Source organism: Gopherus flavomarginatus, chromosome 6, assembly GCF_025201925.1.
Source record: "Gopherus flavomarginatus isolate rGopFla2 chromosome 6, rGopFla2.mat.asm, whole genome shotgun sequence".
NCBI classification, from domain to species: domain Eukaryota; kingdom Metazoa; phylum Chordata; order Testudines; family Testudinidae; genus Gopherus; species Gopherus flavomarginatus.
The window spans coordinates 26500390-26526593 of NC_066622.1; the positions used below are offsets into that span (position 1 = coordinate 26500390).

Sequence of the window (26204 nt, forward strand, 5' to 3'; positions counted from 1 at the left end):
TGTCCTCCTCCCAGTTCCTCTTTTGTCAGTGTGTCATACCCCATTTTTTCATACCCAGTGCATAGTGTGCTGATAAACAAATTGTTCTTAAATAGCATTGGTTTAGCTAAAGCATGAGGCCTGCATATAGGGGCCTATAAAATAATTGCAAAGCTCCTCTAACTATAAAACAATGGTAAAGCTTATCTAATGAGATGGGGGGGGGGGTCATGTTTCCTATCAACGTCTATCCTAAGGGACTACATTTTGACATTATCCTACATGTGTAGATGGGGATTATGCCAGAGCCTCTGTTTAGACTGCAGCATATGTACACTGGGTTGAGACAGCATGAGTCATCAGGCTTTTTCCCAAACTAGGGCATTTTGGTATAACTATGGGCCACTTTATTATACAAGGCCACAACTGTCCATGAAGTTGACTTCAGTGGGAATAAAGGTAAAAGACGGAACAGAGAGTCTCTGAGCTGAGGTTTGCAAAGTTCTGCTATGCTTGCATGGTTCAATCAGAGTGGTAGGGGTGAAAATGGAGAGTTGTTTTGTACTCCAACAAAGATTTCTTGCTTTGTATCTTTTTTTGTTTTTTGCTCGTATAGGTTGGGTAAAATATCCCAGATACTCTCTTTGCTTTTCGTGCATGTAGTGATGCAGGACTCACCCCTGCGGCACCTCCTGCTGGTCATCTCTGGGAATTAGCGCTGCCCGCCTTGGAGCGCTCTTTACAGGCCCGTGTCCCACTGCCACTTGGCCCCTGTGTCCCTCCCGCACCCAGTTCCCCATTATCTGGAGTGCTGCCCTCTAGCAGTACACCCCTCACTTTCAGGGTCTCCCCTCCGCAGGGAATCCCCACCTCGCCTCAGTGTAAGGCTACTGCCAGTCACCAACTAGCCCCCATTCCCCGGGGCAGACTGCAGTGTATGCCACTCATCCATGGCAAGGGGGAGGTTGGGCCTGCTTTCTCTGCAACCCAGTATCTCTATGGGGCCTTGGACCAGGCCCTGCAGCCTGGGGAGTTGCCAGCCTGGAGCTCCTCAGCCCCTCTGGCCTTCCCCTACCCTGCCTTACTCTGTGTACCCTGAGCTTCCCAGCAGACAGGCCCTGCTCTCTCCCAGCCTGGAGAGAGACTGTGTGCCTTTACTCCTGGCTCAAGTCTTTTATAGGGGCCAGCTGAGCTCTGTTTGGGGTGTAGCTGCAACTCTGCCTGCTTCCCCCAATCAGCCCAGTGGCTGCTTTCTCCTGCCACAGCCCTTTCCTAGGGTTGTTTTAAGCCCCTCAGGGAAGGAGCGTTACAGTGCATTAGTAATGATTGTTAATTTATCTATTGCCTATTGAGTAGTCATCATATTTACTCTGCACCGTGGACTGTGAGATGTGAAGGGAAAAGGAGTTAAGAAAATAATTGTGTACCATGATGGTTATAACTTTGCACCACAGGAAAATGCAGGGGTGCCGGGGGAGGGGGGGCAAGTGGGGCAATTTGGCTCAGGCCCCCACAAGAATTTTTCTGGGCCCCTGGAGCGGGGTCCTTCACTCGCTCTGGGGCCTCCGGAAAACTCTCACGGGACCTGGGCCCCCGGAGCTTCTTCCGCTCTGGGTTTTCGGCTCCGGAGCGGAAGGACCCCCCCGCAGCCGAATTACCGCCAAAGTGGGACCTGCCGCCAAAGTGCTGGGTCTTCTGTGGTAATTCAGTGGCGGGGAGCACCCGCCACGGGTCTTTGGGGCACTTCAGCAGCAGGTCCTGGAGCGGAAGGACCCCCCCGCTGCCGAATTACCGCCGAAGTGGGGGCCCCTTGCCGCCGAAGACCCCAGGCCCCCTGAATCCTCTGGGCGGCCCTGGGAAAATGTATAACCAATGATCTGCGTGGTCATAAAGAGTGTGACTGAAAAGCAGGAGAAAGAAATAAGGGACTTGCTGTTTGAGTTCTTTTGGAGAAGGTGGAGCACATCCAGGCAGCAAGGCACTGTAGTTGCATTGTGGGGAGCTTCGTCAATCATGTTTAATGTGGGTGTTTTGGACCAAATTATGGTAATGTGGATGTCACAGAGCTATTGTTGTACTTGAGTGGTGATTGTCCATGCATAATCCAGGAAGAGTGAGAATGAGTCAAATTGTTGGCAGAACTCCATTGAAGTCAATGGATTTACACCATATGAGATTTAGCACAATGCTTTAAGGCACCCAGAAAGGTACACTCTCATCAGTGGCTTCTGCAGCATCTTCTCCCCACTCTTGTTCACAAAGTGCAGGCCATCTCATTAAGCCTGACTCTTGGGAAGGAGGGCAAGGGGTTCCTTGTGGCGGCTCTAATTTGGCCCATTAATTTTTATTATGATTTTTTCTCCATCTTGTAAATGTCACTATAAATATCCTATCAAATATAGACAAAACAGCTCCTTATATTACACCTTTTAGAGAAAGTATCTCACTGCACACCACATTTACAATCATTGTCTAGTTTGCAATGTAAAATTACATACTGTCAATCAGAGAAATATTGACTGAAGATATGGTTCTAAAGGGCACCAATTAACAGCTATTAATTAATAATCTTTTAAAAGATAAGTATTTAAATGAACTTTTGCAAAATTAATTAATTAACATTACATTATATGAAAATAGTTTCTTGGCATTTAATTGCTGTTTCCCATTTCTCTTGTTAATATGCAATTGTATATATACTGAAGACATACTTTTCTATAGTTATTCTGTTCCTTGTTCAAATTAATTCTGTGGGGAATCAAGCAGCATTTCTGACTCAAGCATTTCTCTTTGGAGTAACTTGTGCTGTTCTCAGAGACAGAAATATATTTAACTTGATAGTTTTGTATGTTGCACTCATATAGTGTCTCCCCCATATCAGTGTGTCAGTTTCATATTTACTTAGACACGTGTTGAAGAATGCCTATTACAGTCTTCACAAAAATTAATGAATTAAACCTCACACAAGATAAGTAATATTTGTATTTTAAAGATGAGTAAACTGAAGCACAGAGGGTTGAACCATATTTTCCAAAGTGTGTGCTCCTGACTTTCATGCAAGCAAACTCTCATGCACATACTTGTATCCTTGTGCAGATCCCTGGATATGTACAAACAGTGGACTTCATGTGAGTATATTTGGACAATTGAATAAACATGCCCCAGCAGGACAATGGAGACTCCCTGGAAAGGTTATGTATTTGCTAATGCCTCTGCCCCACTATCCCTTATGAGACAAAGGGGGTTGTGGATGTGAGTGCAGCATGGCTGGGACATGAGGTCCCATACTGGGACTCATGACCAAAACTGTGCTTATAAACAGGAGGGCTTCTGTGTGTGCTCAGGCAGAGAGAGACCAGAAGACAAGACTGGGTTGGAGGAGATGAGGCACAGAAGAATCCTGAACTTCCTGGAAAACACTGGCTAAAATGGAAAGGACATGGGGGGTGAGGAAGCTGAGGCAGGGTCTTATGTACAAGTGTTTATTTTTCTATGGATCCATATATCTCTGGTGCTTTCTCTGAGAGTAAAATGAGTGTGTGTTTAGAAATTCCTTTGCAGTGTGCGTATTGCTTGCTTACGCTGTCATGTAACCCCCAAAGAGGAAAATAGTAAACCAGAGAGTCCGCAAGTTTGGTGGAATACTGGGAGCATGCAGCAGCTACTGGAGAGGCTTGGGAGAGCTGCCACTAATTTCAGGGCCTAAGTTATTAGACAGTGAGGTCCCCGCTGCCAAGAGAGGTGTCAGACATGAGGTCTGCACCTGAAACCTATGCCTAGAGGCCAAGAGCCAGAGAGACAAAGCTTAAACTCTGCCCAGACTCAGCAAGCCAAGAGCATGTGGAACCCAAGGTTTGGGTCTGGTACTGCATCCTGGTGAGTATTCAGGAGTGGGAGTTCCCCAATTACTGGTACTCAGAAAATGTAAATGTGAATTCTTTTGAAGTTTACCTCCACTAATATGGAATCTAGAATCTGGCTTCCCAAAGGGGAGGAAGGTCCCAGCTTGTGTCCTCAGGGGTATTCAGGTAGGAATTGTGAAATAAAGAATTTGAAAGTGGTTAAAAGCTGAACTTTTGAGAAGACTGGGAGACCCTTGAGGGTCTGCAAAGAAGCAGGCTGTATCAAGACTAAGTTGGGCCTATCAAACTGCTTGAGAGAAATATGAAGCTTAGGTAAGACCATATGCATTTCAGCTCTTGTTGTTTAACACTTTTACTCTGTTGGTCATGTAACTGTAGATAAACAAGTAATACTTGGCTTGAACAAACTGTCTTGTGTCACTGTATTTATCAACTGGTCACAGCTCCCAGCGAGAACTCTATAGCAGGGACCAAACACAGTTGGATCTGCTGAGGAAAACACAGCTGATAAATAGGGGGGTGTCATAACATTTTTTCCCAGATCTGGACCTTAGCGTCCAAAATATGGGTGTTAGCATGAAAACCTCCAAGCTTAGTTACCAGCTTGGACCTGATAACGCTGCCACCAGCCAGGGATTTATACAGTGCCTAGCTCACTGTGGTCTCCCCAAAACCTTCCCTGGGGGACCCCAAGACTCAGATTCCTTGAGTCTCACAGCAAAGGGGAATAAACCATTTCCCTTCCCCCTCCTCCCCTCCAGGTGTTCCCTCCCTGGGTTCCTGGAGAGATATACAGAAGCAAGCTCCGTGAATCTAAACAGAGGGACTCCACCCTCCCTGTTTCCAGTCCTGGAAAACACAAGTACCGAGAGGGCTAATCTCTCTTCCCCCCTCTTCACCCAGAGGGTATGCAAAGTCAGGCTAGTAAATCTAACACAAAGAGATTTTCCCCCTAACTTCTTCCTCCCACCAGTTCCCTGGTGAGCTGCAGACTCAATTCCCTGGAGTTCCCACTAAAGAAAAACTTCAACAGGTCTTAAAAAGAAAGCTTCATATAAAAAGAAAGAAAAAGGACATAAAAATGGTCTCTCTGTATTAAGGTGACAAATACAGGGTCACTTGCTTAAGAGAAAAAAATGAATAAACAGCCTTATCCAAAAAGAATACAATTTAACACATTCCAGCAACTACACACATGTAAATACAAAAGAAGACAATATAAACCTTATTGTCTTACTATCTTTGTACTTACAACTTGGAAACAGAAGATTAGAAAGCCAGGAGATAGAAAAATCACTCTCATAGCCGACAGGGCACAGACACAAGACAAAAAACAAAGAACTCACACCCAAAACTTCCCTCTACCCAGATTTGAAAAAGTCTTGTTTCCTGATTGGTCCTCTAGTCAGGTGTTTCAGGTTACTCTTTTCCAGGTGAAAGAGAGCCTTAGCTATCTGTTTATGACAGGGGGTGCTGTAGTATAGTAATCCAGTCTCAAAGCGGGATCATGATATTCAATTCTGAGGAAGTGTAAGCCTGTCATTTGAAAGAGGTGCTCCTGGAGAGAATGAGAAGTCAAAGATACAGCTTACCCCCAGAATCAGCACACAAGCCCATTGCCTTTATAGTACAGAGATTTTATCTATTTCCAAGTCTTTCGTTTAGATGCATTTTGCTGTTGATGTTGTGACTAAATTAGCAACCTAATAACAGTTTTCAGTAAAGGATTGGTATCCCAACTATTTATAATCATTGACCTCAGCTATTTATAGTAAAGCAATCTTAAAAAGCAGAACTGATGCCATTTTTTCTTACTCCTTGTTATATTTAAATGTAGTGGATATCCACTGGTACCTTTTACATTACACTGCTCTCCAGCCAAAATGCTTCTGAAATAAATGTAGTCCAACTTTACTAATTCTGGGTCACTGAGAACGAAAATGATGCTTAAAATTGTTGATTGGCTCTAGTTTTCAAGATATGCTATTGGCTCAGTATATACGACCCTTGACTTGGGAATGGCGGAGGATAAGTGAGTTATAAAGGGAAGGGATCTCAATTTAAACCAGAAATGACTAAAATACATCTTTGACTGGATCTATGAATAAATCTGTGACTGGGTTTGGACAGTACTTGCTTTTTAGGCAAAACAATGAATGATGCAGTCTGAAGCTGGTATTGCGTCATACATGATATGAATTGCATCATGTTGTTCCTAGAAATCATGGATGATGCAATCATAACGAAGCTTCCATCACTCTGCTGAACAAATTGCCCTATATCAGCTCTAGAAATCTTACAGTGTTGTGCTCTCTTATTTGTCAGTGTTTGATTTTGCAAAGGGACACATTTCTGTTTAGCCAAAGTGAGCAGAGATGCCTCGTACTTGTGTGAACAGTGCAGATAACTTCTGCTATGTTTGTGGTGAAGTGACTTTTGCTTCACAAAAGCGCAGTCTAACCACTATGGTTAAGAAAGCCTATCACCTTTCTTTTGGCTGCAAAATTGGAGATCAGGACAAGAGGTGGGCCCCACACATATGCTGCAACACTTGTGCAACAAATCTTCGCCAGTGGTTGAACAGGAAAAGGAAATCTATGCCTTTTGCAGTGCCAATGATTTGGAGAGAGCCAACAGATCATAGCAGCAATTGTTACTTCTGCATGGTGCCTCCAGTTGGGAAAGGTGTGTCAAAGAAGAAAAAGTGGACTGTGCATTATCCAAACATTCCCTCAGCTATACGCCCAGTACCCCACGGAGAATGACTGCCGGTTCCTGATGCACCAGAATCATTCTCACTTGAGTCAGACGAGGAAGAGGAAAAAGATGAAACTTCTGGTCCTGAACCATCAATGTCACAGGACCCACATTTTCTCCCATCCTTCTCCTCTGAACCACACCTCATAACACAAGGTGAACTGAATGACCTTGTCAGGGATTTGGAACTACCCAAGAGTAAGGCAGAGCTGTTGGGCTCCAGACTACAGCAGTGGAATCTCCTGGCAGGCTATCAGGGCAAATGGAGCCCATCAATGCTTGCAGACTATTTCTGGACAATCACAAGAGATGCACCATTTAATGAATACAAGAGACAAGCCAAGAGGCGCCGAGTAGACACTGAATAAGACTAAACTATGTACATAATAGTTTTTTGCCTTTTGTTTCATAATAAATTTTATTTATATAAGCCTTTTGCTGATTTTTAAAGTGTTACATAAACAGGACAGGTGAAATCTTATCATGTAAAGCAACCATAAACACATGAAAAGACCTAGGTTTACAATTTATGATTAAAACTCTACTATCTACACAATATACATAGACATAAAATGTAAAAACTTCAATATCTTAGAAACAGTAGCCAATCAGTTGTTTTAACTGTCATATTTGAATTCAGCACATCAAAATACATAATAAATATCACATTTTATCTCTGAAGCAGACGACTTCTCAAAAATTGTAGACCAGTGTTATTAGTAAATTATATGCTATTTTGGCATGAAGCAGTTGAGTGTATTGACACAACTTTATGGAAGAGCAGTGTGGTGTGTTGAATTTAATTTCTATTTGTTTAAAAATAAAATTGGAAGGTTATTGAAGACAGAATTTTCAAAAGTTAAGTTACCAGGATTGATAGTTTTGTAAATTGGTTTTAAGTATTTTGAATTTACAACTATCATTATGTAGCAAAATAACATTGATTTTGGAATGACTTACTTCCTTTTGCCGTAATTTAGAAAATATTATGACAGCTATAGTTTTATAGTGAGCATAAAAATCAGTGAGGTAAGTTCAATGAGGTAAGGTTTGTGTTGGAAGTTTTATTAACAAAAACTTTAAGTATTAACACATGAGTTACAATTCCCATGTGTTTTCTGAAATTTACTGGAACAGAACTGAACATTAAATTCTGAACTTTGGACAAGTCACTTGAAACCACCTAATTTTAGTGCTAGAAGTAGCCAAAAATGTAAATATTAATAAAACAGCTTCTTTTATACAGTTGGCTGCATTGTTAATCCACATGTAATCAGAATTCCATGCTGCAGATGATGTAAATCCAATCTACACTGTGTTTGTTTCAAACTGACTGAAGGAATGATTTTTATACTCGATTTAAACTCTCTTCCATTTAAGCCATTTTCTAATATTATTTGGCCACCCAACATTACTTCCATGGGGAGGGCATGATAACCAAGCAAATTTTGGCCTAGAGGAGAGGAGAATGAAGGGAGGGTCAGCCTCCTGCAGCATGAAAGTCTGCTGCCAAGTTGGGGAACTTCACTAGAGAAGGGCTCTGTCTAGAGTCTGCAGTGACAGAATGGGAGTGATTCATGCAGTGTCCAATCATTGCCCTCCTGAGAAACAAGCAAGGAATCACTGGAAAAGTGAATACATCCTGCCTATTACACTGAAAGGGGATTTCCCCTCCCTTGCCCAACAGGATGGAATTCATTTGGTGGAAAAACAATGAGGATTCTGGTGGCACCTTAAAAACTAACAGATTTATTTGAGCATAAGCTTTTGTGGGTAAAAAACCCATTTCTTCAGATGCATGGAGTGGAAATTACAGATACAGGCATAAATATATATTGGCACATGAAGAGAAGGGAGTGAGAGCCAATGTAGAAGGCCAATTCAGTCAGGGTGGATGTGGTCCACTCCCAACAATTGAGGAGGAGGTGTCAATACCAAGAGAGGGAAAATTGCTTTTTGTAGTGAGCCAGCCACTCCCAGTCCCTATTCAAGCCCAAACTGATGGTGTTAAGATTGCAAATGAATTGTAGCTCTGCAGTTTCTCTTTGAAGTCTGTTTTTGAAGTTTTTTTTTTGTTAAAGAATGGCTACTTTTAAATCTGTTATTGAGTGTCCAGGGGGACTGAAATGTTCTCCTCCTGGCTTTTGTATGTTACCATTCCTGATGTCTGATTTGTGTCCATTTATTCTTTTACATAGAGACTGTCCGGTTTGGCCAGTGTACATGGCAGAGAGACATTGCTGACACTTGATGGCATATATCACATTAGTAGATGTGCAGATGAATAAGCCTCTGATGATGTGGCTGGTGTTCTATGATGGCATATCTAGAGTAGATATGGAGACGGAGAAGGCAGTGGGGTTTGTTACAGGGATTGGTTCCTGGGTTAGTGTTTCTGTGGTGTAGTGTGTAGTTGCTGGTGAGTATTTGCTTCAGGTTGGGGGGCTGTTTGTAAGCAAGGGTTGGTCAGCCTCCCAAGGCCTGTGAGAGTGGGGGATTGTTTTCCAGGATAGGTTGTAGATCGTTGATGATGCACTGGAGAGGTTTTAGCTGGGGGCTGTACGTGATCACCAGTGGTGTTCTGTTATTTTCCTTGTTGGACCTGTTCTGTAGTAGGTGACTTTTGGGTACCCGTTCATCTGGTGGGATTCCATGAAGAGAACTTTGTGGAATTTCCTTTTCCATGTATATACAGGGGACAGTATGGTCATGTGTTTACAAACTGTGTTCTAGCCTATATCTCAGGCTGCCCTCCCTCCCTAGGCAAAAACTTAGTTAACTGCCATAAATCTCTCCTCCTTTTGCCAATATTCCTTAAGTATTTACTGCTTAAGTATTAAAAGGAGGATACTAAATCAAATTACCTCTCTAATGAATAAACAGATTAAAAAGATTTGCTAAATTAAAAGTTCAGCGAGGTCTGCAACTACAGAATTTAAACTTAGCACTAGAAAAGTAAAATGAGTGCTTCTGATTTTCATACTTCAGGGACGCTGGCTTACAGCAAAAGAGGTGAGTCAGCCTGTGTCACTTAAATTAGGAGGAATCTGTTCTGATACACTTCTAGAAATACCTATATATGCTATGACAATTAAGGGAGTGCTGATGAATCCTATAAAGCATATCAAAATATCTCAGTAGGAAGAACTTTTAACTTCTTGTAAATAAATTAAAAGTTTAATGCAAATATGAGTATTGAATATAGATTTTTTAAAAAATGATAAAATGCTAGTGTTTACAACAGATCCTGATCCTGCATCTTCTTGGGTGAGGCAGATTGCTGTGCTCCTGTAGAGTCATAGGGAAGGCAGTGGGGTGGGGGGTGTCTATATAGGGTAGGAATTCACTCACATGCAGGAAGTTACAGGACTAGAGCCATATATTATAAAAGAGTATATGATACATTGTGATACAAATCTCTGGCGTTTACCTGTCATAAGGATCATGTCATGGGTAACATGGATTAGGGAACTGCTGTGCAGAATGGGGCCATTTTAGCAAGCATAGTGCACAATTTTTTTGTGAAGAGGAAATCTTCACTTTAAAACATTTTATGAACCTATTTTCCGGCAATGATCCATCTGGGAGATGGTTAACCAATTCACCAGCCAGTCAAGAATTCATCATCTGAAAACTGCATGAGTAGTAATAAATGTATCCATTCTACATTTTCACATAGTTCCATATAGTAAAAGTATAATATTCAATTGCACAGGATTCAAATATCTGCGATTATGCAGTAGGGAAAAATTCTTCTTTTAAATGGGTGCATTGTATTCCTGCCTTTTCTTTTGAGAAATGGATGTGCATTCAAGTCCACAATTTAAGTTTGTATTTGATAAGTTCTGTTTTGTAACATTTCAATGTATAAAAATATGACTGGCAAATATGGTGGAATTATTTTTATTTTATAGTTAAATTTCATGCAAAATATGGGGCAGAATTTTAAAAGAGCATGAAAAACACTTGCTGTTCATATACTGCTCAGGTCTGTGTGTTTACAAGGGGATGAGCACACACAAATTTCTGATGGGGGCCTGTTTCTTAGTTTATCAGCTGTGGCACCCCTTAAGGCTGCTGCACCAACTACCCATGTAATGAGTGGCAGCACAGAAGTGGAGCAGGCTCTGCAGAGCTGGCACAGGAGGGGACAGAACAAGGGGAGGAATGAACGGAACCGTGGCTCTGTCCCTCTATGTGCTAAGTAGGGTTGCCAATAGTCCCTTATTACAAGGGACGTCCCGTGATTTTTTTATCTCTGTACAACAAGATCGGGAGTTACTGAGTGCTGCAAAAAGAAGCAAGAAATACTCCTGGTGAATGTATTATTATTCTTTTATTATTGATTAATGATAATTAGTAATATGGGGAGGAAGGGTGGGATGGGGTGCTAAGAAAACAGTCTCTTGTATTTTAAATACAGTGTTGGCAACCTTAGTGCTAAGTGATAACATCACTGTGATAAGATGCAAATATTCTGATGGACTTGAGCATGGAGCAAGAATTTAGCCATTAGTTTTTAATAACAAAAATAATATTTTCTGAGGTTTGGGTTCTACCTTAGTAGTGTTGTCATAGTATGTAAAAGAACGAAAGAGTAAAGATCATCTCTGTAAATTCAAGATGGTATATTACAGGGTCTTTCAGCTTATAGACGCTAGAGAAAAGCCTCCCCCTAGCAAAAATACAATTTAAAATACTTTCAGCAAGATGCACATTTGCAAATACAGAAAACAATCAAAAGACTAAACTCGCCTTTTTCCTGGTACTTACTAAAATTAGAACAGAAGAGATTTTTTCAGAAAGATTGGAGGAATCTGCTTACGTCTGGTCCCTCTCAGAACCCAGAGAGAACATGGACGAAGAAAGAACACATAAACAAAGACTTCCCTCCACCGAGATTTGAAAGTATCTTGTCTCCCAATTGGTCCTCTGGTCAGGTGTTCCAGGTTCACTGTTTGTTAACCCTTTACAGGTGAAAGAGACATTAACCCTTAACTATCTGTTTATGACAAGTGTAGAAAGCCATAAAGTGTTACTGACTATATCAGAGGTCAGCAACCTTTCAGAAGTGGTGTGCTGAGTCTTTATTTATTCACTCTAATTTAAGGTTTTTCGTGCCAGTAATACATTTTAATGTTTTTAGATGGTCTCTTTCTATAAGTCTATAATATGTAACTAAACTATTGTATGTAAAGTAAATAAGGTTTTTAAAATGTTTAAGAAGCTTCATTTAAAATTAAATTAAAATGCAGAGCCTCCTGGACTGGTGGCCAGGACTCAGGCAGTGTGAGTGCCACTGAAAATCGGCACATGTGCCATAGGTGGCCTACCCCTGTACTATATCACATGTGGAAGGGCAATTTGCAATGTCATAGTATATGTGCTAATCTAAATGTAGGGATTAGTTGGACTGCCTAGCAGTTAACCACCAAAAGAGAGATGAGAGGAAGGAGGCCATGGGTTTACCCCCTTTAAATCTAGCCAAGAGAGAAGGCTGTCTGCAGAGGGAAGTGTGTGTTGCACTCCTTGACGCAGCCATACTTCCCCTGCACAAGTAGGAACTCTGAGAGGTACCAATTCTGATTTTCAGAGGTGCTGAGCAGCATTGGCTCCTGTTGACTTTAAGTGTGAAACTGCTGATGTTCAGCACTTCTGAGAATCAGCCTCATAATGCCTTTCTGAGGAGCAACACTTTTAGAGCTCCTGCTGCAGTGATGCCTCCCATCCACTCAATTGCAGGCTAGTGCCTTAAAGGCACAATAGATTTGCTCAGGGCAACATAGCAGGTCTCCTGGTTTTTGTTTTGTTTTAAAAGTCACTTTGAGGCTTGCATTTTATGCTTGTGGACTGTAAGACCTATTATTATTATGTTCTTATTCAAAATTTTCATAAAAAGAAAAGAGAAAAAAATCCAATAAAGTATAGTGTAAATCTTTTTCCCAGTGTATAGAAAAGCAATGAGCCATTTTAAGAGCAGGAAGAACACGCATCCTGAGATTCAATAGATCATCTAAATTGGTCCCAAACTGAATTTTAAAAATGGCTTTGCAAAGACTTTTGTTCAGAACAAATTTAGCATTACAAAACTCACAATATAAATCAAAATAAATCAGATTTCTTTGCAGATTATTTTGTACTCTAACAATGTGCAGTTTAACCACTAGAAAAAAAGGTTGATTGATTAATATACATGACCCTTTCTGACTAGGCTTATTGCACTGCCTAAAAATGCCAAAATAACATTTTTCATTGTTACTTAATGCTAGCTTTTTTATTGTGAATTAAATTTCTCATATTTCAGTAAAATGTTGATTTAACTCCAAATCCATCACTTTCTGGTTTTACAGATTTTATATTTGAAATTTTGGATTTGTAAATGTAAAATTTCTCACTTGTTTGAGTTCCTGCAAACTCCCTGTTGGAGGGAAAAGTGTTCTAGGACTATACAGACATGTACTATAAACATATAATAATGCCTTCTTTGAGTGGAACTTACTGCTTAACTTAGGCCTGGTCTACACTACGCGTTTAAACCGAATTTAGCAGCGTTAAACCAATTTAACCCTGCACCCGTCCACACAACGAGGCCCTTTATATCAATATAAAGCAGCAAAGAATCCTGTGGCACCTTATAGACTAACAGATGTTTTGGAGCATGAGCTTTCGTGGGTGAATACCCACTTCGTCAGATGCATGTAGTGGAAATCTGTTAGTCTGTAAGGTGCCACAGAATTCTTTGCTGCTTTTACAGATCCAGACTAACATGGCTACCCCTCTGATACTTGATCAATATAAAGGGCTCTTTAAACCGGTTTCTGTACTCCTCCCCGACAAGAGGAGTAGCACTGTAATCAGTATTGCCATGTCAGATTAGGGGTAGCGTGGCCGCAAATTGACGATATTAGACTCAGGGCGGTATCCCACAGTGCACCATTGTGACCGCTCTGGAAAGCAATCTGAACTCGGATGCACTGGCCAGGTAGACAGGAAAAGCCCCATGAACTTTTGAATTTCGTTTCCTGTTTGCCCAGCATGGAGCTCTGATCAGCACGGATGGTGATGCAGTCCCAAATCCAAAAAGAGCTGGACCGTACGGGAGATACTGGATCTGATCACTGTATGAGGAGACAAATCTGTTCTATCAGAGCTCCATTACAGAAGACGAAATGACAAAGCATTTGAAAAAATCTCCAGGCTATGATAGACAGAGGCCACAGCAGGGACTCAACACAGTGCTGTGTGACAACCGTAACGGAAAGCCAAAGAATCAAATGGACACTTATGGAGGGAAGGAGGGGGGACTGAGGACTCGAGCTATCCCACAGTTCCTGCAGTCTCCGAAAACCATTTGCATTGTTGGCTGAGCTCCCAATGCCTGAAGGGTCAAAAACACTGTTGCCTGTAGTTCAGGAAATATGTCGTCAATTTACCCCACCCCCCAAAGAAAAGAGAAAAAAATCGTTTCTCGCCGCTTTTCAATGTCACTGTATGTCTACTGGATGCTGCTGGTAGACGGGGTGCTGCATCGTTAAACAGCAGCATCCTCTCCTCTCCCCTCTCTTCCCCGGTGGCAGATGGTACAGTACAAAATGACTGGTAGCTGTCCTCGTCATCATCCTGAGAGTGCTCTTGGCTGGCGTCAGTGAGGTCAGCCGGGGGCGCCTGGATAAAAATGGGAATGACTCCCTGTGATTCCTGGCAGACGGTACAAAACGCTGGGTAACCGTCCTCATCATAGCAGCTGGAGCCTGAGCTCCATCAGCCTCCCCCCCAAGCTTTCGTATCTAAAGAAAAGATTCTGTACTCCCTGGACTATCATAGCAGCGGGAGGCTGCCTCCCCCTCACCTTATCTCCCTAAAAAGTCAGTGTTTCTTATTCCTGCATTCTTTATTACTTCATCACACAAATGGGGGGACACTGCCATGGTAGCCCAGGAGGCATGTGGGAGGAGGAAAGCAACGGTTGGGGTTGTTGCAGGGGCACCCCCTAGAATGGCATGCAGCTCATCATTTCTGCAGGATCTCTGGGGCTCTGACCTGGAGCGGCTGTGCTCTCTGGCTCTCTAGTAGACTTGCCCCATATTCCAGGCAGGACTGACTCTATTTTTAGACAAAACATAAAGAAGGGAATGACTCGGGGAATCATTCCCATTTTTGTCCATGTGCCCCCGGCCGACCTCAGCGAGGCCAGCCAGGAGCACCCGTGACAGCAGCAGACTGTACAAAATGCTTGATAAACATCATCGCCAATTTCCAATTGCAAACGGTACAAAATGATTGAAAACCATCATCTCATCGCCAATTTACCATGGCAGACAGTGCAATAGGGATGGTAACCATCTCTGCTACCTTGCAAAGGCAAATGAATGCTGCTGTGTAGCGCTGCAGTACCGCCTCTGTCAGCAGCATCCAGTACACAAACGGTGACAGTGACAAAAGGCAAAACGGGCTCCATGGTTGCCATACTATGGCGTCTGCCAGGGCAATCCAGGGAAAAAGGGCGCGAAATGATTGTCTGCCGTTGCTTTCACGGAGGAAGGATTGAGTGACGACATTTACCCAGAATCACCCGCGACACTGTTTTTGCACCATCATGCATTGGGATCTCAACCCAAAATTCCAATGGGTGAGGGAGACTGCGGGAACTATGGGATAGCTACGGGATAGCTACCCACAGTGCAACGCTCCAGAAATCTACGCTAGCCTCGATACATGGACGCACACCACCAAATTAATGTGCTTAGTGTGGCTGCGTGCACTCGACTTTATACAATCTGTTTTACAAAACCGGTTTATGTAAAATTGGAATAATCCCGTAGTGTAGACATACCCTTAGCCTGGTGAGATCCATTTAACACAGACACTGGGTGATTTCAGGGATCAGCCATAGAGAAGAAAGGGTCAGAAAAATTCTACCTTCATTTAAGGAGTATTGCGTGTGCCATTGGCTTTATTCTTTGTATCTTGGTGTTTTAATTTGAATTCTCTAACTTACAAGTAGTGATAATGTCAGTGTATTGGTGGACTACCTGCAGGCTCTCTCCACCCCAGAATTGCCTCTGCATGCTTTCCAGACTGTAGATGGAGACTGTCCTCCCTCTCCAGAGGAGAAAAAGCAGACCCTGAAAGTAGGCATGTAATACCGTTTTTGGCATCTCCTTTCCCATTCCAGAAGGGCCCCAGCTAAAAATTTGGGCCTAGTAGCCGGTTTTCTGGAAAAACAAACAGAAATAGTTCAGTTAAGAGTAAATTGTTTTTATTTCTGTAACCCATGCTTGACTTTGATGGGGGTTTGGGGTGTGCAAGGAATGTAGAATTGAATCCATAAAGCTTAGCTCTAACAGTGGTTTGGTTTTATTGATCTCCAATGGCGTTTAAAAAGGAGGAATTTCTGAAGAGGAACTTTTGAATGGATTTATGTTAGAGGATCAAATTTTACGTATAGCTAGTCTATTGTAATATTTTGCTGCTATAGATTTTCCTGGGAGCTGTCTATTTCATGATTGAATACGTGTATTATTTTTAAAAAATTAAACTTAATCACAAGACTACAAAAAACCTAATGTTTAATATTTTGATCTGAAAATAACAGAGTAGGGGAGAAAATAATTTGTCATAAATTCATAGTGCCTTTACTCCATTCTCCAGGCCAAAAATCTCCCCCCCCCCCATCTGTACTACTTGGTTTCTTCTCACTGCAGCATAGCTAGTTGCATTTCAGTGCAGCAGTATGTTTATAGAGGGAGATGTGATCTTAGGTGATCATTCAAGGAACCAAACATGAATTGTAACTCCCATTTAAGTAATAATGGTTACAGTTAAGTGAGTATTAAACTGCTTTGCTGAGTTGGGGCTTTGATGAGGATTTAATTGTTTGTGTTTCATTTTAACAATATGATTGATAAAAGAAAAAAAGTTAAACACCTGGGCTTATTACCCCCTACCCCTGCCTCCTTTGGCTTTTGCTTCAGTCCAATAAGTTGCCCTTTCCATAACAGCAATGCTTAGGGTAGAGAAAAAATTAGATGTATTTAATGGGTATACTTTCCAATTCCATTTATTTTCTGTTATTTCTCTTTTCCAGTTTGCTTTATTTACCACACTGTCTATGCTACCTAAGCACTATATTTTACTGCATTTTTCAGCAGAGATGTTGTTTTTGCTCATTCCATTTCTGCAGAAATGGAAAGAACTTGTATATGAATGTCAAGCTCAGCACAGCTTACACAGTGTATTTTGGATTCTTATATTCTACAATCATTCCAAGCTTAGATCTTTTCAATCTTAAATTATTCCAGTGTTGGATCATTTAATTTTCATATTGTTCCTATTCTTTTGTTCTATGTACAATGCAGCTTGTTTATATTATTACATTTTCCAGTTGTGTTTTTACTCTTCAGTCTGACTTCACTTCCCCTTCCCTTCCACATCATCATAATCTGCAGTCTGTTATATATCTATCTATCATAATTAAGAATCTGTATTAGTTATTGTGGCCCTGATTCATTTGCTTGGTTGGAATGGAATTTCTCACAGGTTTTAAGCGCATGCTTAAGTATTTTGCTGAAACTGGGCAATTATTATTATTTTAAAGAAGTTGTGACTAACTCTCTTACATCAAATGCCTTTGATTATCATAAATCATAGCCCAATAAGGAAATTTCAAACACACTAAAGCCTGATAGTTACTATCCATACCATCAACAATGTCAAGTTTGCATATTACATCTTAGTGCAGACTGTGCGCTCATACAAAGATCATACTGTGGACCTCTTCCCTTCCAGTTCACAATGGAGTAGCCCAACTCCTATTCCACTTGATAGTATGCATTATCCCTATGGAAACTACTCATAGCAGTTGTATACATAGAAATGTCATATGAGAAAAGTATTAACATATTTTTAACTGTGTAGTGCAATAATTATTTAGTCCTTTTTGAAAAAGTCACAGTGTCTTTTTGCTCTTCAATCATCCCTCTTTTCTGTCCCCTCTCTTCCCCTGGCATTGGCTTGTCTGCCACCCTGGTCCTCTTTCTTCTTTACAATTGTATGTACTTCCTGGCTGCTTGGACTTAGTGTAGAGTGTATGTACTGCCCAGTGCCTGGTTCTCTATTTCCTGGGACATGGTGCCTAGCCACCTGGTCATCCTCTCCCATGCATACCCTGGTTACTTTGCTCCCTTCTCTAATGGACATTTCTTTCCTGTTGATTATTCTAAATAATGCCTGTCAACTTCGATCCAATTTGTGCTTGTAGTCCCTGAAGATGGCTTCATTTTTCCTCTCTTCTTTTTGATGTAGACAGGTGGGCTTTCTTTCAAATGCTTTTACAGATATCCAGACTCCTAACTGCTATGAAAAATCTAGCTGCCTGTAGAAACAGCTGTACACACAAGTAGGAACCAGTATCACATGACCTACCAATTATTTCCAGATCACCAACAAGTGCTCTGCTGACCATATTTTGACAACTGTTTCAATATGTAGTTTTATCTTACTAATACAGTCCACCAACTGTTAAAAGAACAGCAAAGTTGCATGGTTGTATTAAAAAAGTAGAAATTGACACAGTTAAAGTTGAATATGTATTTTCCTGACTCTTGGGGTGCTTTCCGGTTTAAGTTTAACACTTTATTAATAATTTTGATGGAATTCCGTAGTTTGTTTGTTTTTTTTTTACAAAGAAATACAAAAGAAAATCCATAATCTAGAACAGCTTGGTTAGCTACACCTCACAAGGACTAGAGGAAAGGACCTTTCTCCTTCAGAGATGTTCAATTTTTATCTTACAAGATTTGCAATGAATACAGGAAGTACTCTTGTACTTCATTTTTTGAGAGCCTTAGAAGATGACGGACCTTGAAGGAGGTAAAGGCTCCTGTTGAAACCTTCCCTTTGTTCAGTGGCACCTTCACTATTTCACTCTACAGATAAACTACTGAGGGTACCCTCCCTAGCTGGGTACTTCATGACTTCAGCAAGAAATCTCAAAGTAAAATGCACTGCATGTTCAGAGTACTATTTTCAGTGGACTATATGTTTATCAAATCAAAAAGAACTTTCCTAGATCATTCATAAACCCCTCAACTTAATGAAGGCTGTTGTAATGTCAAATTCCAACCTTTACTGTTTTAGAGTTGTTAAACAAACAAAACAACACCACAACTCTAAAGGATAATGTTTGAATAAGAGAGTATATTTATTTCATTTTCTAAAAAAAAAAAAAAAAAAAAAAAAATCAACTCTGGGCAGAGAAAATCTTAGTCCAAAAAGTAAAAGTTTCAGATGCAACAGAAAATAGAGGGTTAAAATGGAAAAGCTTATGTAACCTTAACTATTATTTACTACAGTTCTTTCCTTACAGTCTTTGTGTTTCATTTATTGACTACAGGTTGATGCCTTGAGATTACGACTGGAAGAAAAAGAAACATTTCTTAATAAAAAAACAAAACAACTGCAAGACCTCACGGAAGAGAAGGGAACCTTGGCTGGAGAGATTCGAGATATGAAAGATATGTTAGAAGTAAAGGAAAGAAAAATCAATGTCCTTCAGAAAAAGGTAAGACTTCTAACAAAAGAATATGTTGTAAAATTTGAGAGAACCCAGCAAGAGCATGTATTCATTTTTATTACAGTATACTGCCTTTAATGTGATATAAAATGCAGGGGCTAAGACTGCATCCTTACTCATAGTTCCTACTGACATGATTTGTCCTATTGACTTCAGTGGGACTATTTCTGTATGGATTATTTACATAAGTGAAGGTTTTGAGATTGGGCCCACTATCTGCAATTATTACATTCAATATAGAGAACACCATATGATGTAATGTGTACAAAATTTGTGAAGTTAAGGAAAAAAACTCTTTAATAAATTCAGATAAAATTTTTTGACTTTCAAAAAAGCCAGTTTCTATTAGCCTTACTCACATTGAGTAGTGTCACTGAAATGAATGGGACTGCTTAAGGAATAAGGTACTATTCAATGAAAGGGTGACAGAATGTGGCTCAAACTCTTTCACTTTTTATATTACACATTTTAAAGATTTGAAAAAAAAAAACCCAAAAAACGAATTAAAGAACATAAATTCTTTGAGCTCTTATGTCCTGTGCTTTGTGTGTGCAAAAATCCAAGAAACTAAAGACACTTCCCAAAAAGGGGAACAAATGCCACCAGGAAACAATTTATTTCCCCCCCATTTTTTTTTAAAACAAATAGCAAATTTTCCACAGATTCAGCTAACTCATTTTACTTTATTTGGGAAGTTGGCCTTACCTTAATACTGTCCACTCTAGGGAAAGAAACCTTTTTGGAAAGCTACTAGCATAACACTGCATCTGTTCTATGTACAGTCTCTCTCTATGTAAAATGAAAGAAGAAAGAGAAGAAAACACAAGGTCCACTAGTATCTGGAATCAAGTATGTTTTAATGTATATTTTTAAAAATAAAAATAAATTCACTTTCAATTTGTAGCCTATCAACAGGTCCCCATTCCATGTTTTGTGATATATATATGTATAGTATGTCTCAATGATACACTTCTTAAAACAGACTGTTGCTAATTATAAGAACAAAATTAAAAGCAAACCAAATGTATTCTTTGCCAAGATTCCTCCATCTTCAGCATTGAAGGGTTCCTATGGGCTGCATGTGGGTCTATCAGAGGTTGGCTACATGTGGATGCCTGAGCAATGCAAGGTGCATTCTCAGGAATTGAAAACATTGTCCCTGTAGGCCCAGGAAGTAAGGAACTGAGTTAAAGACCAGAAATTGGCTCCCTGCCCTCTGTTAGGGATGGCCTAAGTATATTAGTGCATGGAGCTAGGTTAGATGACCTCTTGAGTTTCCCTCCAGCCTAACTTTTCTATAATTCTAATATGTAGTGACTGTAAGCTTTTGAATATACACTATATTGCATTATTTTTGTTTTTATGGTTTAAGATTATTCCGTTGGTGTATGAAAGAGGTACAGTAAATTCTCCCCCTACCATACATTCTGTATAAAACCCTGGGTTACCTGATAATTCTGCCAAAGAGATCTTCATTCCATTTGATCCCAAAGTTGTACACTTTCATATAAAATTAACTAAAATTCAGTGTCTGTTCTTTTATATCCATACATATATAAATAGACCTGTAGCCTTTCAAAATATCTGACTTTTTATTGAAAATAACAATTCTAGAGTTGCACTACCATTCCCAACTGAATCCCAGAGTAAACTCTTATTACGATCTAGTAAGTGCGTCCCCCTGGAATGTGCATGATATACAGTGCAAGAAATAAACTCTGGTAAGAACTAATTGCAAAATGTACCAAATTGGTTCTCTAATATTGGAATTAGTGCCTGACTTTATTTTACTTGAATAATGTACTGCATCAGGATATGTCTGATGTTCATGTTGTATGCTAAGGACCGAATTCTTGTTTTACTTACCGAAGAAATGATCAGGGGATTACATGCATGAAGATTTGGCACTAAATCATTCTTTGGGATCATAGAGTTAAATGTATGTGTAGATTTAGACTATATGGGGTATTTGTAATGAGCCCATTGCCATAATGTCTAGGTGCTGATTTACCCTGGCATGCCCAGATATAATTATTGTGTGAATATCATAATTTTATTCGTATGGTAGGGATATAATGCATGGAAAATTCTTTTAGAATTACCTTTGGGTCACATTTACAACTTAGTATGAGGCTTTCAGTAGTGTACGAACATGTTTAGGGTTACATTCATTCACAGATGATTTATCTGAAGAAAGTTTAAACTGAAACATTATCACCCTTTCTCCCCAATTGTTTAAATAAATTCACATCATAATATTACAAAGGAAATTTTTTCTGTTTATTTTACTTATGTCTAATGTACAATCTCAAAGTAGAAATTCTGTAGGTTTCCATCAAAAATACAGACTTTTCTACACAAAGCTAAAAAGTGAATCTTTTTATCGAGCCCACCTGTATTTAGACTGATTATTCAGAATATCTTCCTTAAATAAAAACCCGAAAGCCATCCCCCCTTTTTATCCTGTGTGATCCAAAGGAATGTCTCACCCCATTTCCAGGACCTAGTAAATTATTTTATCCTTTATCCATTAGAGATGTAGAGTGTCAAGTATCAGGGGGTAGCTGTGTTAATCTGTATCCACAGAAACAACAAGAAGTCTGGTGACACCTTAAAGGCTAACCAATTTATTTGGGCATAAGCTTTCGTGGGTAAAAAACCAACTTCTTCAGATGCATGGAGTGAAAATTACAGATGCAGGCATTATTATACTGACACATGAAGAGAAGGGAGTTACCTCACAAGTGAAGAAGCAGTGTTGACAGGGCCAATTCAATCAGGGTGGATATAGTCCACTCCCAATAATAGATGAGGAGGTGTCAATGCCAGGAGAGGGAAAGTTGCTTTTGTAATGAGCCAGTCACTCCCAGTCCCTATTTAAGCCCAAATTAATAATGTTAAATTTGCATATGAATTTTAGTTCTACAGTTTCTCTTTGAAGTCTGTTTCTGACTTTTTTTGTTCAAGTATGGCTACTTTTAAATCTGTTATAAATGTCCAGGGAGATTGAAGTGTTCTCCTCCTGGCTTTTGTATGTTGTTATTCCTGATGTTTGATTTGTGTCCATGTATTCTTTTACGTAGAGTCTGAATAAAGAATAAATGGACACAAATTGGACATCAGGAATGGTAACATACAAAAGCCAGTAGGAGAACACTTCAGTCTCCCTAGACATTCATTTTGTCTTCTCCCTTACACCGGTTCTGTTCCTTTTTTTAAATCTAGCCTTCCTCTTCTATTTGTGCTTTGCTGCTGCTGAGTTCCTTTCTGCTTTTCTCCCCTAGTATATACAACCCTGCCATCCTTCTCTCATGCTCCACTGGTGTCCAGTCACTGCCCCACTTTCCTTTTTTGGTCCCTGGGATATTTCTTTCCCTGTGGAGCCTTTACTCCAAAAGTTGGTAGCCAGACATTTTGGTGCTTAACATTTGACGTTCATCTATCTCTAGCAAGAACTGTGTATATTCCAAATATACTATGTGAAATGGAATATAAACTCTTTCAGATGGAACATAAGAACCTCCGCAGAAACAGATTATTAGTCCTTCTGGTGAAATATCCTGTCTCTTGCAGTGAACAAGTTGACATAGGTGCTGGAACTAGGGGAGCTGGGGATGTGCAGCGCCCTCTGGCTTGAAGCGGTTTCCATAATATACAGAGTTTACAGTTTTGTTCAATGGCTTTCAGTACCCACACTGTGATAATTGTTTCAGCACCACTGCTTGGATGCAGATAAATGCATGGTTGCCAAGTTATTCTCTTGAAAACATTGAATATGATGGAACTGCCATTTTAAAAACATTCACACTAGTCATTAGCCTCTTCTGAAAGTATTACAAGCCTAATTAGGAAGGCTTCATTTTCTTCTATGTGGGGCCAGATTTTGATGGTTTTTTTCCATATGGAATAACACCTGGCTCTATGAGTAGTCTTATTTTCAGTAGGACTGCTCTGAATAAGGTCCTGCTTAGGCAGAGTGTCAGAATCTGGCCCTAACTTATTGTTTTATATTGCTGGTGTAGAAGCATAAAAATGATTCTATTGAGTACTTACTAATAAAGATGGAAAAGAAAGAAAAGCATTGGGACTTCTTTTGATAGCCATGAGTCTTTCTGATGCATATGAAAATTCAAACAACTGAAAAATCCTTACAGAATTGATGTGGTGAGTTCTGCAGGTAGGCATCTGAGCACATGTAGCCAAAATATAGTAGAGAAAAGTAGTGGGCTAGATACTTAGTGATTAATGCACTTTCCTTTTACTCAGTAATTTCAGTGTAGTTGTGAATGATATCCAAATAATTTCACAGAGAAGGCCTTGAAATGGCTTATGGACTTCTACAACTGCATCCATAGAATGCTGCTCTGTAGATGTCATATGCACATGAGAGAGAGTGGGTAGTTCTGACCAAACTGGAAAACCACTACACTATTCAGTATAATTGTCAGTGGAGGCCCAGGATTGGAACAGCATGCACTTGGATGGTTTGGATCAAGGTGCATTGGCACGAAATAATAATAAACTTATGTCAATGTCAGAGGTGCAGTGTTACTTAATATTTCTTTCTTTTAGAAATTTTGGCACCAGCATTTCATTTTAGTGCCAGTAAAACTGGGTATGCTGCTTTAATAACCATGTTTAGCCTGGCAAAGCTAGTCTTACACCTCATATCTGTCAGTTTAGCATGCAGAGGGGCAGACCTCAGAAATCTTTGTGTATTTCTTCCCAATATTTACATGTTCTATGACTGCAGCCACAGTGTAGATTGAAAGGCCACGGGATATGCAGTGTTGCAGAAGGCAGTAAGTGCTGAAGTGGATGACAAGTCTTTTATGTCTTTCCGTGTTCCCAATTTCCTCGTATATGATGGCTAATCCTGATACATTTAGTCCTTGGAATTCATAAGTGTTTGAAAGCCAGTTACATAGCACCCTGATATATGACTCTTTGGTGTTGAAAACAGGAGCTTTGTAGAAAGAGAAGAAAGTAGAGGAGTCACTGTTAGATTTTCCTAGGGCAGAAGCTTTGTGGAAGTTTTTAGGGAGGTTTTCTGTAGGGAATTAAAATGAGATAATACAAGTGGGTTAAGAGACTGTTTGCTTTCCTCTACAACACACACACTTTTCATGTCAAATTATCATTTCCATCTCTACTAGTTTAAGTTTCATGATTGATGAGTGCTATGTGACTTAAGGCCCTAAACTACCAGCTAATTATGATATTTCCTACAAACTCTAAAGTCTTAACTATAATTTAATAATTAGAATGTGCATGCATAGCAGATGGATGCTGCACACTTGGTGGTATTGTGCTTCTGAGATTAAATTATAATGTACTTACTATACAGTATGTTGCAGGCCCTGCAGTTTAGTGTCTTCTAAAAACAATAAATTTACATCTTGTCTGATTAAGGCCATAATGAAACAAACAAATATGTCTTAATGTTGAATTTAAAAAGTTTGAAACTATATTAATATTATCAATTTACATAGGCAAGGGATTTTGACTGAGAAGCACAAAACAGCTGCACATTCTGAATTCAGAACATCCATGTCTCGAAACAGGAAGATTGGCTGTTCCTTTGGACCAGGCTTGGCATGTAAAGCCTAAGCACATCACTAATATAGTTTGCATCAGATTTTATAGATTTATAAATTTGTATGGTCTCAAAATCCCATTGCAGGCTTTAGAATATTTAATGGCAACTGTTACAATTGTTAGGGAACAGAGGAAATGTACTGAAAATACCCATGCCCAGATTTTTACAGGGGTTCAGGCATTGCTATGCTCAGTATTGCCACACCTATCTGATTTAGGAGCCTAATCTCATTTTTAAAGGGATTTAGGCACTTGGGAACCTAAATCCAATTGATGGGGTTAGACTCCTAAATGCCCTAAATCTCTTTTGAAAATGAGAGTTGGGTTCAGTTAACAATTGCAACGCTGAACGCAACAATGTCTAAGTACCTTTTCAAAAATATGGACCTTAGCATTGGTGGTAGAGCATTGGATGTTACTACAGACTGTGACAGGTGCTGTCAGAAAGCTCTTAAATAAGGTGCAACATTAGTGCTAGAATGAGACAACAGATGCTGCACTATGTAATTGTTTCTTAAAACAGACCCGGGCTCTGACAGCAGATTGTATATGTTGTTTACCTTGCAAGTAATGGTAATTTTTTTAATGATGACATCAAAACTGCTAAGGTGACTGTTGGCTTGTGTATCATATGAAGAAATAGCACCTGTAGAAGTAGATGCCCCAGATAAGAATACTGTCTTCAAAGTACTGAATGCCACAAAATGTTGTCACTATCTACTGATGAGTGAAGCTGTACAACACAAGATAATGTTTCCTTGGACACTCCAGGATAAAAAGGAGATACACCAATGAAAAAAGACTCTATTTTAGACTATCAATATTAATCCAAGAACATATCATTGTAGAATTGATGTCAGAGCAATCTCTGTTGGTTTTGTAATGGAGCTCAACTTTAGAGCATTTAAATAATGCTTGTGAAACAAATTCAGGCTGGCTGAGTAAATAAAAGAAAACAAGAAAGCAAATATTAGAACTAGGGAGGAAATGATTTTCCTGGTCTGTAAAATTTTTTGAGACTTCAAAAATTTGTCTTATTTTCAACCGGGATGAAACCGAGACCTTGCGAAGTTTGTCATGAAAAATGAGAGAGAACTACCTGCCACAGAATCGCTACTGGTCCAGTGGTTAGGGCACTCACCTGGGATGTGGCAGGCTTAGGTTCAAGTTCCCATGTCTCCCACATCCAAAGTGAGTGCAATAACCACTGGCTCAGTCTCCTCAGTTGGAGCTGTTCCATTTTGTATGACTAATTTAAACGTTCATTGGGTTAGAGAGAGACTGACTCAGAGCAGAGACTTTAACTTGGATCTCCCACATTCTGGGTGAGTGCCCTAAGAACTAGGCTTTTTGCATTTGGGAGTGCTATTTCTTGCTGTCTATCATTAGCAATTCCATTCTGGTCCTGAGAAACCTTTCTGACAAATGGTTAG

At 40.0% G+C, this 26204-nt stretch overlaps 1 protein-coding gene across 5 annotated transcripts in view; it reads left to right on the forward strand.

Moving 5' to 3' along the window:
* The window catches only part of ERC2 (ELKS/RAB6-interacting/CAST family member 2), an 845311-nt gene that overhangs the window by 307958 nt on the left and 511149 nt on the right, over positions 1–26204 (forward strand). For all 5 annotated transcript variants that reach the window (XM_050958427.1, XM_050958428.1, XM_050958429.1 and 2 more), the window contains one exon: positions 18994–19161. In XM_050958427.1, coding sequence (XP_050814384.1) covers positions 18994–19161 — 168 coding nt within the window. The remainder of the gene's footprint in view (positions 1–18993; positions 19162–26204) is intronic.